The sequence below is a fragment of the Dendropsophus ebraccatus genome, chromosome 4, assembly GCF_027789765.1.
Source record: "Dendropsophus ebraccatus isolate aDenEbr1 chromosome 4, aDenEbr1.pat, whole genome shotgun sequence".
NCBI classification, from domain to species: Eukaryota; Metazoa; Chordata; class Amphibia; order Anura; family Hylidae; genus Dendropsophus; species Dendropsophus ebraccatus.
Genome location: NC_091457.1, coordinates 123,053,003 through 123,066,806, shown reverse-complemented (window position 1 = coordinate 123,066,806; position 13,804 = coordinate 123,053,003). Strand labels below are relative to the sequence as shown.

The following is a 13,804-nucleotide window of genomic DNA, read 5'->3' as shown; positions in this document are numbered from 1 at the left end:
GAAGGTAAGAGACATATCTTCATCCTCAGCGCCCCGTGTGCAATAGGGAGCTATCGGCAGATTAGATTCATCTAACCTGCTCATAGTTCCCCTTAAAGAGCAATTGATAAAATTTTTGCCTTAAAGGCTCTAGGAAATGAATATAATTAAGAAGAATTCAGATAAACCTTCTTGAAAATAATCACAGAACATAGACTTCTGGGAAAGTACCATTTACATGGCAGTGTTTATCCTAGAAAGTTTTCTCCTTTCTAACGCTCCTTAAAGTTTATGAACTTTTTCCTTGCTGTTTAATGTGCATTTGGATTCTATTTGTGTCTGTAAAGCCAAGAGGTCGGTTTTTAATGCTGACAATCGGCAGATAAAAAGAGCAAGAAAAGATTTTACAAATAAATCATCAGAAAATGAGCCATCACTTCAACGTTTTATGACACATTCATTTGGATGTGTTGTTTCTACTGGCAAGAAGACAACCTATCGCATTCCCTTTATCTATCCAAAACAGTGCTGAGCTAGAACAGGACTGATACTGAATGATTGCTAGAGTAAGGTACTGTCATGGTGCCAGACAAGGGGAATTGATAATACCACTCGCCTTAAAGGGGTTTCCCACTTTGGATAATGTCTTTGTGTTAGAGAAGCCCTGGAATCTGGTCCTGCTGGGCCTAAGCAATGACGTGTAAACACAGCAGCAAGTGTTTAAGTGTACTGCAGCACCTCTACAGGCTAAATGGAGCATTACACAGTTCTCACTGAAATCAATTGAATATTTAAAGGACAACTCTGGCACATATATATATATATATATATATATATATATAAACTACCAAAGCTAATTTCTATACTTAGCATCACTGGTGAGTGTGTGTTCGCTTAAAATCCAGCCATCCCGGGACCCCACTGGGCGCAGTTCGCTGTGTTAATTGTTTGCTTACATTTTCACCGGAGTTGTACTTTAAACTTTTATGTATCACCTAGATCAGTGATGGCAAACCTATGGCATTCCAGCTGTTGTCAAACTACAATTCCCATCATACCTGAGCAGCCAAAGCCATAATTTTTGATTGTACATGCGTTATAGGAATTGTAGTTTTGCAACAGCTGAAGGGCCGAAGTTTAGCCATCATTAACCTTGATTTTTTTTTTTTACTGAGAGCCAAATATGATACATGTTATCTTTGCTAATCTATTCCTATTTTCAACTCGTAATTTTTAAATATACATTATTATGGGTGGCCATCTCGCCTAAGCTGTTCTAACAGCAGTTATATGCTTTACTCAGTAAAATAGGCACAATAGTCTGAGGCAGGTCATATTCATTCTCTTTAAAGGGAATGTGTCATGTGTGTTAGAAATATTTTTCAAGATCCCCTCCATTTTAATATTTGTCTTGTAAAATAATCCTGACATCTTGCAGTTTTCATTCTGGCCACTAGGCTTAAAGCTAACCTGAATTGCTAACCTATTTCCCAGCAGCGCCCTTCATATGGACATAACTTGCTGTGAAGCATGTCACTAAAAGCAGTTAAAACACCTGGCAAGGTGGCAAGATGGCAGCCCCCATAACAATGTACTACAAATTAAATTAAACAGATCACAAAATAGAAACAGATCAGAGAAAAAGAACATGTTCTAGTATCTAAGCAGTAAAAACAACTCTAGGCGATACATGTCCTTTAAGTAATGTCTTTAGTCCACAAGAGTAATAGATACTCTGTAGTTTCTCTACAAAATAGATGATCGTCTCCCCTTAGGAATATGGAAACTCCATCTGTAATAATAATATGGATATTACTGATTATGTTGCAAGATAAGGAAAGTTGGGAGATGCTCTTTGTCCTTGCTTTAAGGGTTTTTCTGGCCCCCTAAAATATAACTATAACAACTTCGAAGGAATCAACAGTACAAGCGATTTTAAGAAACTCTGTGATATTTATCGAGAAAAAGTTTTTCCTTCTGTATTGAAAAGCTGTTTTACAGCCCCCTCTGCACTTCTTATCTGATCATTATCATGCAAAGTCGTCTAAATTACAGAGGAGCAAAGTGAAGACGGGTTTGCTGAGGCTATTATAATCTATGGAGGGGGGAGGGGCCGAGGGGGATGAGTGAGCAGGAAGAGTAAAGAACCGCCCCTGCACTTTGGATACTGTTTGGGCACAGAAAAACCCTGGATTCACAGGGCAGACTGTTCAGTGCTGGTCTGGGAACTTTGTAAGATTGCAGGATGTGGTGCTGTGCTGGCTTCTATACTGAAAATTGCACAGGCTGGTTCTCTCCTCTTCCTGCTCACTCATCCCCCTCGGCCCCTCCAACTCCATAGGTTATAATGGACACAGCAAACCCGCCTTCACTACGCTTCTCTGCAACGGATCAAAAGTGGGCTGGGGTAAGGTGGGGCGTGTGTGTGTGTGTGTGTGGGGGGGGGGGGGAGGCTGGAAAACAGCCTTGTCAGTACAGAAGGAAGCATTTTTGCCTAATAAAACCTATTACACAGAATGATGATGTGACAGCCAATCAGTGCCAGTGGTGCCAGGAGTCAGATCCCACCAATATGATTTTGATAGCATATCTACAAACCATCAGTGTTATTATTCTCTTTAATAGGGCCTGATATGACAACCCCTTTAATTCACAGGACCATTGGGATGCACAATCTTTACATGTAATGTTGCAACTTGGATATTTTGACCATATTAGCATTATTACTGGTTGTAGTAACACAATGATCTGCATGTCTATGACCAACATAAAATGCTTAATCAGAACATATTACTTTGATGAACTTGTATCTAGTATAAAAGAATAAATATAATAGTCTAGAAGTCAAACAATCACTTGTGCAGTTAATGAATAAACTCTGGAGCTGCATCTGCCAACTCCTTACCGGCTTTCTTATATAGGCCACGTCTCAGCTCACCATGACCTCTGTTGGTATCACAGTATTGTATACAAGGTCAGACAACCATTCTTTAGTGAGTGCAATATCGGACATTCAACCAAGAACACATACTTATAACAAATACCCTATGAAGCAGCTAACGGGACCCACAACAAGAGGACAACATCAAGGAATTTTGCAGGAATTTTGAGGAGGATTTGGTTTGACATGAAGGGGTTCAAGTGTTTGTGTTTAGACCATTTTGCTTCAGAACCCACCTGGGTGAAAAAATGCAACGAAAAGGTAGGTTCTAGGCTATGTTCAGACCTATCTGACATGAAATTGGCAACCTTGTAGAATGGGCTGCCAGTGTGGTCAACCATACCATCAAGTCCCACAATAAAACAGCGTAAGGTTTGGAAGTCCAGGCATGATGGGAATTAGTTTTGCAATGTTTGCAGGGCTGCAGGTTGGACACTCATGCCTTAGCATGTCCTGAGTTGGTTTCTAACGAAAATGCTACCATCATGTAATATGATGGCCAATACAGGGGCACTTGACACCGCATTGTTCAGACTGTAGAGGACACTGTAGCCTGCACTTACCAGCTGGGGCTGGGGGCTGAAGGAGAATAATCCCATGCCACCCACTCACCAATGTAGTGGGGAGCTTATCCCGCAACACCTACAGTAAGCACCCACATTGCAGTGTTGTAAGTGAATGTACAGCATGATGTGAGCCATATGAAACCAGTAGATAGCAACTCCCATTACAATGACTGCATTGCATCATGGAGGCAGTGATGCAAACCGTTTTGCTTTCACATGACAGATCAGCCCTGTGACTGTACAATATAAGGACCCAGTCCTCCTTTTGAATGAGAAAAGCAAAAATTGGCAGTGCCCCAATACCTCTGTTCACACTGAAGGTTGCCCACCGCATGTGACTTAAGTACAGACAAAAAGAAAAAAAAAGTGCAACAGCAAACTACAGGTGCAAGTGCTTACCGTACATACTGCCTCCGGCGTACACACAATAGAGCAGGTTTTTATTGTGTGTACGCCAGGGGGAGTATGTATGGTAAGCACTTGCACCTGTAGGTTGCTGTTGCACTTTTTGTCCTTTTGAATGAGGTCATTGTCCTGGGACAAGAACTGTACCCCTAAGTGGATGCACTTTCTACTACATTCACCATCTACACCACCTTATTAATACTGGTGTTCTAAGTTTTAAACGCAACTAGCGAAATTTAGGGTCAATAAAAACAGCACTAAGATTTGTCCAAGTCCCATGTTCACACACTTTTGATTATATTGCTGGATTCTTGCAATGTCAATAGGTAGTAGTGTAAGAAGGAAGAAGAGTCAACCTTCAAACATCTTTCTTTGGGTTAAATTCAATGGAGTGAATATTGAGAACTTCCTAGTGCAAATGTTTACATGAGCACAAGGTCTCCACAGGAGGCTGCTAGGCTCTTAAATCCCATTTAAGAATTTCTCCCTCCCTATTTCCACTAAAGGGAACTCATCCTGAGTATTCTTAGACAGCAGGAACAGAACATTTCTTTCTTAACGCTCAGGCAGTTATTTTTTAGAATTACTCTTGTAATCCATTTTCAATATGAAACTCAGTAGTTGCGTTTAGCAACTATTGAGCACTAAGCACTTCAAGCACTTCAAAATCCAGAATTTGTCTAGTACTTTAATTAAAATGAATATGCTTTGCTGCTGTATGTTAAACCTTAGCATAAGAATTCCATAGGAGTTGAAACTCGTTGCTGTGTTTTTCTACATACATTATTATTATGGTCCTCTCTAAGGTTTTAAAGGAGAACTCCTGGAAAATGTACAAACCCAGAGAGGGCAGGGGGTGAGGTATGTGGAAAAATGCTATAAGAAGCCATACTTACCTGTCCCACACCATCACTCATGGACCCTGCTGCTCTCCTGTAGCTCTCGATCCTGCAAAATTACAACCCGGTACAGAAATGCCTGATCAGCCAGTCAGTGACTGAGGTGGGACACCTCTGCAGTCTGAGCTGGTAGTTTCTGCTGGGTTGTGATCAAAAAGGAACCGGAAGAAAACTAGAGTTGATGATGCGACTGCGGAGGTATTGGGACAGGTAAGTATACCTTCTGTATTATGTTTCCATCCCCCCTGTCCGCCATGGATTTTTACATTTCACCAGAGTTCTCCTTTAACATGACACAGTAAAGAATAAGCATTTAGTTCTGAACTAGTTCTGGATTTGTTTTTAACTGTTTGCAAACTATTATAGGCCACAGGTGGAACACTCACGTAGCTGATAATCAGCCGTGTAAAGGAGCCAGAGATCAGACAACAGCGGCTGTAAAAATGTTTTTTTTGTCGGCACATTTCTCTATATTAACAGGTGGTGTGTGGTCGATAACAATGTATTTGAATGGCCGCACAAACAATACACAATTGTTTGGTCGTGTCTTGCGAAGGCACTATAAGCAAGCATCAATCTCCCTGATTGGCGCATGATTGTGGCCTTGCACGCCCGAGAATGGTGGCATGTAAGAGGATCTTTGGCTACTATAATAAGGAACACAAGAGAGGCTGATGGTCTTATACTCCAGTGCAATCTGACTCAGTCATGATCAGTTAAATGAATTGACTTAATTAAAGGGGTACTCTAGCGAAAAAAATATATTTTTTAAATCATCTGGTGTGAAGAAGTTTTATAGTTTTGTAAATCACTTCTATTTAAAAATCTAAAGCCTTCCAGTGTTTATCAGCTGCTGTATGTCCTACAGAAAGTGGTATATTATTTCCAGCCTGACACAGTGTTCTTTGCTGTCAAGTCTGTCTGTGACATGAACTATTCAGAGCAGGAGGGGTTTTCTATGGGGATTTGCTACTGCTCATGGACAGAGGTGGCAGCAGAGAGCATTGTATCAGACTGGAAAGAATACACCACTTCCTGCAGGACATACAGCAGCTGCTATTATTTCTTTCATTCTTGATGGGCCCTGATCTTTATCATGGATCCATTTATGAACAAAAAAATCTGCCCGATACTGCAATTGGTTATAGTATTATTTCCAGCAACCAGAGGAGCTTATAGCACATGAGATCAGCCAAATCAGCAGGTTTAGACAACGTTCATCTACTTTGTATGAACACCTTAAAGCGGCACTATCAGCAGGTTCTTTCTAGGGAACCTGCTGATATGCCGCAGTAGCAGAGGACCTCAGTAGCAGATTGGTGATAATTACGTTTCTCAGCTCCCACGCACTGTTTATTAAATTACTTGCTTAAGAGCATTTGGGGCGTTGCTGGCAGGCTCCGAGCACCGCCACCTCCGTCTCCTTCCCTCCCGCCCACTATGCATATTCATATATGCATAGTGGGCTCTATGTACGGTGCCAGCGCAGGGAAGCTGTCTCGTCGGTACAGCTTCCCTGCTTCCCTGAGCCGTACATAGAGCCCACTATGCATATATGAATATGCATAGTGGTCGTGAGGGAAGGAGATGGGCTCGGTGGTGCTCGGAGCCTGCCAGCAACGCCCCAAATGCTCTTAAGCAAGTAATTTGCATAAGAGCAATTACCGATTTAATAAACAGTGGGTGTGAGCTGAGAAACATAACTATCAGCAATCCGCTACTGAGGTCCTCTGCTACTGCGGCATATCAGCAGGTTCTGTAGGAAGAACCTGCTGATAGTGCCGCTTTAAAGCTTTACTATAATTTTTAAAACCTTTTGACCTGCCACTTGATTAATTTGGGCTTTCAGTATTGACACTCTACAGATCTCTAGTTGTCACTGAGAGAAAGATATGGCAGTGTGCTTTACTACCTGGTTCGGAACTTACTTTTAATGGAGCCTGTGCAAGGGGCCATGTGCTTCTCCTGACTATATCTACTGGTCCATTGGGGTCTTGGCACTAACAGCCCAACCGATCAAAATTTGGAGATGTCTGCATGTTTTCAGACATGACACTAGCACTTTAACCCCCCCCCCCCCCCCCTCACCACAATGGAATGATCCAATTCTAAGTGAATACTATGGAGCACTTTCCAGCAGTGTCTTTCTAATCATCACATACAGGATTACAGTAACAGGTGACACCAATATATATATATATATATATATATATATGTGTATATATATATATATATATGAATGACAATATTCACAATAGTTGATGTTCAACGCTCAGCCTCCCCCTCACTGTAGAATTACCTCTGCACAGGTCACAGAGCATGCCTAGAAAATGCTCTCATACAAATTAAAAGGGTCTAGGACCATCTGTTGTGTTATATTGAAATTATCCATATTCTCAGTGAATACTATGGAGGACTTTGAGTGTCTTAAAAGAGAAGTCCAGGCAAAATTTTGGTTAAAGTATTGTATTGCCCCCCAAAACTTATACAAATTACCAATATACACTTATTACGGGTGCTTTGGATGGTAAGTAGAGGATGCAAGAGATTCAGGTTGTGTCTCTGGCCATGTGGAGCAGTAGTTGCAGTGTTACATACAGTAAACATGGATTGTATGTGGAGACCTTTATCCTTACAGCTTGAGAACTCAGAATAACTTTGAGATGCCCTTGGAGGTCCACACCTCTATTTATAACTAGAGGTCATGTATACAGGTTTATGTAAGGATTTTGGTCCCAGCTTTTGCACTAATTCTTGGTGAATGGCATGGTATTCAAATCCACAAGGTTTCTAGGTGAAGAGCTCAAGCTTTACTTATTTGCCTAGTGATATTGAAAATCTACTTGCCAGTCAAGGTTAAAGTACATGTGGGGGAGGGAGGCTGTCAGTCGGCTGAGATCACAGTTCCATATCATATCTTGAGACGTTCTTTACATCTTTTTCTGTCCTGCAGTATCTTGAGTCTTCTAAAGGACGCCGCTGTTGTATTTTACTGCTGCATTGCTCTGAAGTTTGTTTGGATCATGTAGTGAGACATGCGTACGAATGTCTGACAGACAGGACTGATGTCATAGATTAAAGTTTAGATTCAGACAGTCTAGGATGCAGTCTACATAGAATTTGTAAGTCATGAATCTGAGTTTTGATCTAATTCATTTTAAAGGGAACCTGTCATCACTTGTATGCTGCTTGGGCCACAAGTCACCAGGGTTCTCTTGGTGGCATCTGCCTATCTTGCCAGCCTTGACTGATGGCAAAATAGGGACAAATCTATCAATCAGGGCTAGTGGGGTAAGAGAAGCCACTACTGATTGACTACATGACTTGCAGTTTTCATTCTGGCCATTAGACCTTATATTCAGCTGAGACTTCCTATTCTGTACAGATCACTTTCCAGCAGTGCCCTCCTTATCATCACATACAGGATTACAGTGACAGGTGACAGCAGTATATAATTAAGACATTATTCACAATAGTTGATGTTCAGAGCTCAGCCTCCCCCTTCTTGTAGAATGACCTGTGCACAGGTCACAGAGCATGCCTAGAAAATGCTCTCTTACAAATGTATAGGGTCTGGGACAGTCTGTTGAGTTTATGTTCATGGGGCTTGCTGTAAAGCATGTCTCTAAATGGTGTTAAAACAGCTCAGGCAATATGGCTGCCACCATACTATAATGTACTAAAAATTAAATAAAATAAATGACAATAAGAACATAAAAACTCATTAACAAAAAGAGCATGTCGAAGGGTCCATTTACACGGAAAGATTATCTGACAGATTATCTGCCAAAGATTTGAAGCCAAAGCCAGGAATGGATTTGAAAAGAGGAGAAATCTCAGGCTTTCCTTTATGACCTGATCTCTGTTTATAGTCTGTTCCTGGTTTTGGCTTCAAAACTGTGGCAGATAATCTGTCAGATAATCTTTCTGTGTAAATGGACCCTTAGTATCTGGTGCTAATCAGTAAAAAAATCTCATTAAGGGCAATGCATATCAATACAGCTAGCAAAGGGGAAGGGTAGACAGTGCAGAAGGAGAGGTTTGTAGAAACATGATTCTTAATACTACTCATCATCATCATCATCATCATCATCTTCCTAACACATTCCTTCACCAAGGAATTTTTAAAGAAAAGTTTAATTCTTTCTAGCAGACAGCCCACATAGTTTATTACAAGGCTAACTACTTAAGGTGGTATTGTTAAAATAACATGATTTCCTTAAAATGCTAATCCTTTCTGGACTTCACAACACTTATTATCATATGTGTCTCTTCTATGAAAACGATACTTTAAAAATAAAAATCGATTTCAACATGCTTTTTAATCTCACTATCTAAAAAAATATTTGCGGCTCCCTTAACTGAAACTCCAGTAAGACAGACTCCACCTACCAAACAAATGACAACAACAGCCCAGTCTAGAGCCAGACTGGGGAGCAGTGTAGCGCTGGACTGGCTCTCTGGACTCTGCTTTTGGAATTTGCAGGAAAAGTTAATTTTTTAAGGATCTTATTGATCTTCTCCTGTTCTGTTTCCCTACAAGATGATGGAGATTCACAGTGTGTTTTGTATTTTAAGGAATTCCTGGACTTTACGCAACATCTGCTGGTAAGTATTCCTACTTAGGATGGACGACTCATTAACTGATATGTTTTAAAGGTTAAGTTTGTCAGTCTGGTATTTTTACCCCTAGAATTAACATAGACGTCAGTTAACCATGGATATACTGAGTTATCCTATACGACTCACCAGATTTCATCCGCTTATCTTTCTTATTTGTTTACAATTGCAAAACATGTCTGATAAATGTTCCTAGGGCTTCACTTCATCATATCCCGTCCTAACAATATCACTAAAGTCATTTCCTAGCAGATCCGGTAACCCTGATCAGCGGAATCATCACATGTTGCATTTAACACAGTAACATTTCTCTATGGTGTAAATACTTGTAGTATTACATCCCTATAATATTGCATAACAGAACCTTCTCTCAACAGATACATTGCAACAAATAAGTAACTCTGGAAACTTTTAAGAGTTCTACACACTTTGAGTCAGCTTTGCAAATCATTAGTATTCACAGGGCACAGCAGCTCCACCTTAAAAGTGCCCAGTGCCCAGAAGTCTGCACACTCTGATGTGTTCTATGCAGCAGACACTGGGACCCCCCTCGCTCAGCACCTCCCCCCCCCCCACCTACTATGTGTCCTGCCCCCTGTTTCCGCTCCTATCAGCATGACGTCACCACTCCTGTTCTCCCTGTGAGGGCACCAGTCCCTTGGCCAGCACTGTGTGAATGTGCATGCCCCCAGTGACACCAGTAAGGGAAGAATCCCCCTTCTACCACCTCCTAAGCTGAATGATATCCTGACTGTATGCATACCCCCCCCCCCCCCCTGATGCCACTTGTGCCTTACTCACTAAAGAATTATTGTGCACAATAAATATCAATAAAAAGTAAATATTCTATATAGAGAAATAAAAATAAATAAATAAAAATAGCAATAAATCTAACTGCATAATGTAGCAGTTCTCAACTTGTCACTAACTTTCCTTTATACAAGACTGTTGACTTACTCAGCTCTGCTACATCTAGTGGTTCCCATACATCCTATAGAGTATAATAGTTCACTTAGAGGGGACTCACCATTCCTGAGCACAGGCTGATGACTGCAATATGCTCTGTCCTTGTATTCACATGTCCAGTGTAGAAGCAATGCCCAAAGTCGCTGTCATGATTGTAATAATCACTCATGTTCCTCTCAGGTTTCCCATAGAGGCTCACAGTTAACACTGGTGCAATAAATCCAGAGTTGGCACTAAGGTTAAATAAGAACTTCTGTCCAAAAGCTGCCAGTCTATAATGTGTAGTAGAATTGGCCCAGGGGTCAGAGTCTGCAGAGGGGTTGACATTTCTCTTTTTCCTTTTGAAGTGCATACTGTTGGGATAAACTTCTCCAAACTCATTCACTCTTGTAGGAGTCACTATCTCATAGTCCCCCAGACTCTGGAGGAGCTTAGCTGCAACAAAAGTCAACACACAAGACTGTTATAGTAAGGAGAATACAGTAAAAGAATACAATGTGCAGAACATTGCCAATCTGCACAGTCCTAGCTTTCCCATTCATGCACATTGCACTCATACAGTAGTAGTTACCTTGCCTTGGGTGAAGTTTAGGTCCTGCTGCTGCTGCTGCTGCTGGTGTTACATTCAAGATGTCTTGTAGTAATATAAGTAATCCCAGTAGCCAAAAGGCAAGATGCATGTTTGTCATAGGAAGCAACAGCAGATTTTTGCTGAGGCTCCCTCCTGCTCTTCACAAAAAAAAAAAAAAATCCCAAAATTCTTCAATTGTAGCTCCTAGACTGTGTAGGTGTCCCTGGAGCGTGCACTGCTCTCCACCATAGAGGGCCAAGTCCTCAGAAATCCTCCTTCATGTAGCAGGACCACCAGGCAATCCAGCATAGTGAGTGCACAGGGGAGAGCAGGCTTGGAAGATTTTGTGTCTCCTACTACTTTGAGTGAATGCTGGATTGCTGAGAATACAGCAGAGATGGTGGGGGAAGGCCTGAGAGCTAGTGGGCTGGGACATGCAAATATCAAATCTATCAGCAGTGACATCCAGCTACTCTACTATACAGCTGTGGGCTCCAAAGCACCCAGCTCACTGCCAGGGCAGGCAACTCCTCTCTTGTAGTAAAGTGGAGTGGGATAGTGTAGAATGTCTTTCATTCCATCTAATGCATGACTGATCAAGGGGGCAAAGAACAGATTTGGAGGTCTGGCAAATGTCATATTTAGCTTTGGATAAATACCTCTTCCTAAAATAACTAGTGAGAACAGTATAAAACTTTATGCACATAGCTTTGGCATCACTTTGAATGGCTTTAGGAGCAATAATATAATGCAGTGTTGTATAAAAAAAAATCACCCTTTTCCAGAGCTTGGATTCCCTATTTTATCCCAATTTTACCTGCACAAAATTGATGATATTACTGCACAATGTATGATAAATGTGTGCGCTTATTTGCCATGTGGTTGGTATGCCATCTATTGAATGGAGTTGCACAATTCTGGACTGTAGGTGTCCTGGGATTTACAGTATAGTGCTCTGATGCTCTTGTGTGCTTTGGCCAAACATTGTTAGTTAATACTATCCCAATACTTGAATATCCACTCTTTGAGTTTCTAGCTTTTACAGTTTTTTCCCATTGGTATATAAGCATAGTTCTGGGACTTACTAGTCTGCAATCTCTTCACTATCTATTACCTTCTTTCACGTGTGTCTGAGTCGCACCAGAGTTTTCATCTAGAACATTTGTACTAGGTTTGTTTTTTACTGCATATGTTGACATATTTGTTCATTTTGACTCTGGCTGAACAAAATACTGTAATACAATGGGGGACATTTATTAAGTCCATAATTTTTTATGCTGAGTTCAAAAATGTCTCGCAGCGCCAAGGTTTGCCTCTGCGTGCTGCCGCAACCCCCATTATGCCCCCTCCCCATCCCTATTATTCGCAAAACAAGCATATGCTTAAAGATATGTCCCCCTTTTTGACATGTTCAAAGTTTTGATCAGCAGGGTCAGAGTGTTCAGACCCTCACCGTTTGCTAAAACGAGTGAGGAGAGAAGCACATAGCAGAATGCTTCTTTCTCTGCTCTCTGAGCGAGTGCCTGAGACAGCCCTATAGATTTCCATTTCGGTCATGTTACCTGGGAGAGATCACACACAATGTGAATTTCTCACGGCTTATTCTAGTTATTGGTTCGGGTACCAACATTTAGACCCTGAGTGATTAAAACTCTTGATATGCGTCTACATGTAATATATATATTTTTTTTCTCAGAGTGTGGCAAACAATTGCAGAAAATAGCACAAATGGTTGATAAATGTGTCAAAGACAAAGACATAAAAATAACACAGAATTTGCAGGTGCAGGTATGGAAGTGTTTGGTGGCCCCCAATAGAATCTCAAGGGGATTGTCCAGTCATACTTGCCTGAATAGTCTGACATTGAGTTTGTAGAGAGATGCAAGGCATGCTGGGTGACACAGTTCCTGAAAAAACTATTGGGAGCTCAGAGAGTTTTGTGTATTGTGCTGGTCTGAATATGGGACCCACTATTTACTGGATGTCAGAATTTGCCTGGGAAACTATACCACACAGCTTGCATTGCATCTCTTTATATATAACCGATTTAATATTACAGTACACAGATAATGTATAAACCTCTATACACAGCTTATGTATGCACCTCTTGTCTATATACAGCTCATGTATGAACTTCTTCTGTATATACAGGTCAGGTACGAACCTCTACTCTATAAAGAGCTCATGTATGGTCCTCTCCTCTATACACAGCTCATGTATGATCCTTTCCTCTATACAGAACTCATGTATGATCCTCTCCTCTATACACAGCTCATGTATGATCCTTTCCTCTATACACAGCTCATGTATGATCCTTTCCTCTATACACAGCTCATGTATGATCCTCTCCTCTATAAAGAGCTCATGTATGGTCCTCTCCTCTATACACAGCTCATGTATGGTCCTTTCCTCTAAACACAGCTCATGTATGATCCTCTCCTCTATACAGAACTCATGTATGATCCTCTTCTCTATCTACAACTCATGTATGATCCTTTCCTCTATACAGAACTCATGTATGATCCTCTCCTCTATACAGAACTCATGTATGATCCTCTCCTCTATACACAGCTCATGTATGATCCTCTTCTCTATCTACAACTCATGTATGATCCTCTCCTCTATACAGAACTCATGTATGATCCTCTCCTCTATACACAGCTCATGTATGATCCTCTTCTCTATACAGAACTCATGTATGATCCTCTCCTCTATACACAGCTCATGTATGATCCTCTCCTCTATACAGAACTCATGTATGATCCTCTTCTCTATCTACAACTCATGTATGATCCTCTCCTCTATACAGAACTCATGTATGATCCTCTCCTCTATACACAGCTCATGTATGATCCTC

The 13,804-nt window shown here is 41.1% G+C and overlaps 1 protein-coding gene across 2 annotated transcripts in view; it reads right to left on the bottom strand.

Moving 5' to 3' along the window:
• Positions 1-11,375, bottom strand: part of ADAMTS9 (ADAM metallopeptidase with thrombospondin type 1 motif 9) — a 187,263-nt gene extending 175,888 nt beyond the window's left edge. The window contains exons 1-2 of one of the 2 annotated variants that reach the window (XR_011362637.1): positions 10,948-11,374; positions 10,438-10,811 (exon numbers count right to left, since the gene is read on the bottom strand). Coding sequence is in view for 1 of the 2 variants with exons in the window: in XM_069966925.1 (XP_069823026.1) it covers positions 10,438-10,811; positions 10,948-11,065 (492 nt within the window). In the remaining variant the exon portion in view is untranslated. Of the gene's footprint in view, positions 1-10,437; positions 10,812-10,947 lie in introns of both variants that reach the window. The other variant, XM_069966925.1, reaches the window with a different exon arrangement.
• Between the last annotated feature and the right edge of the window lie 2,429 nt (positions 11,376-13,804).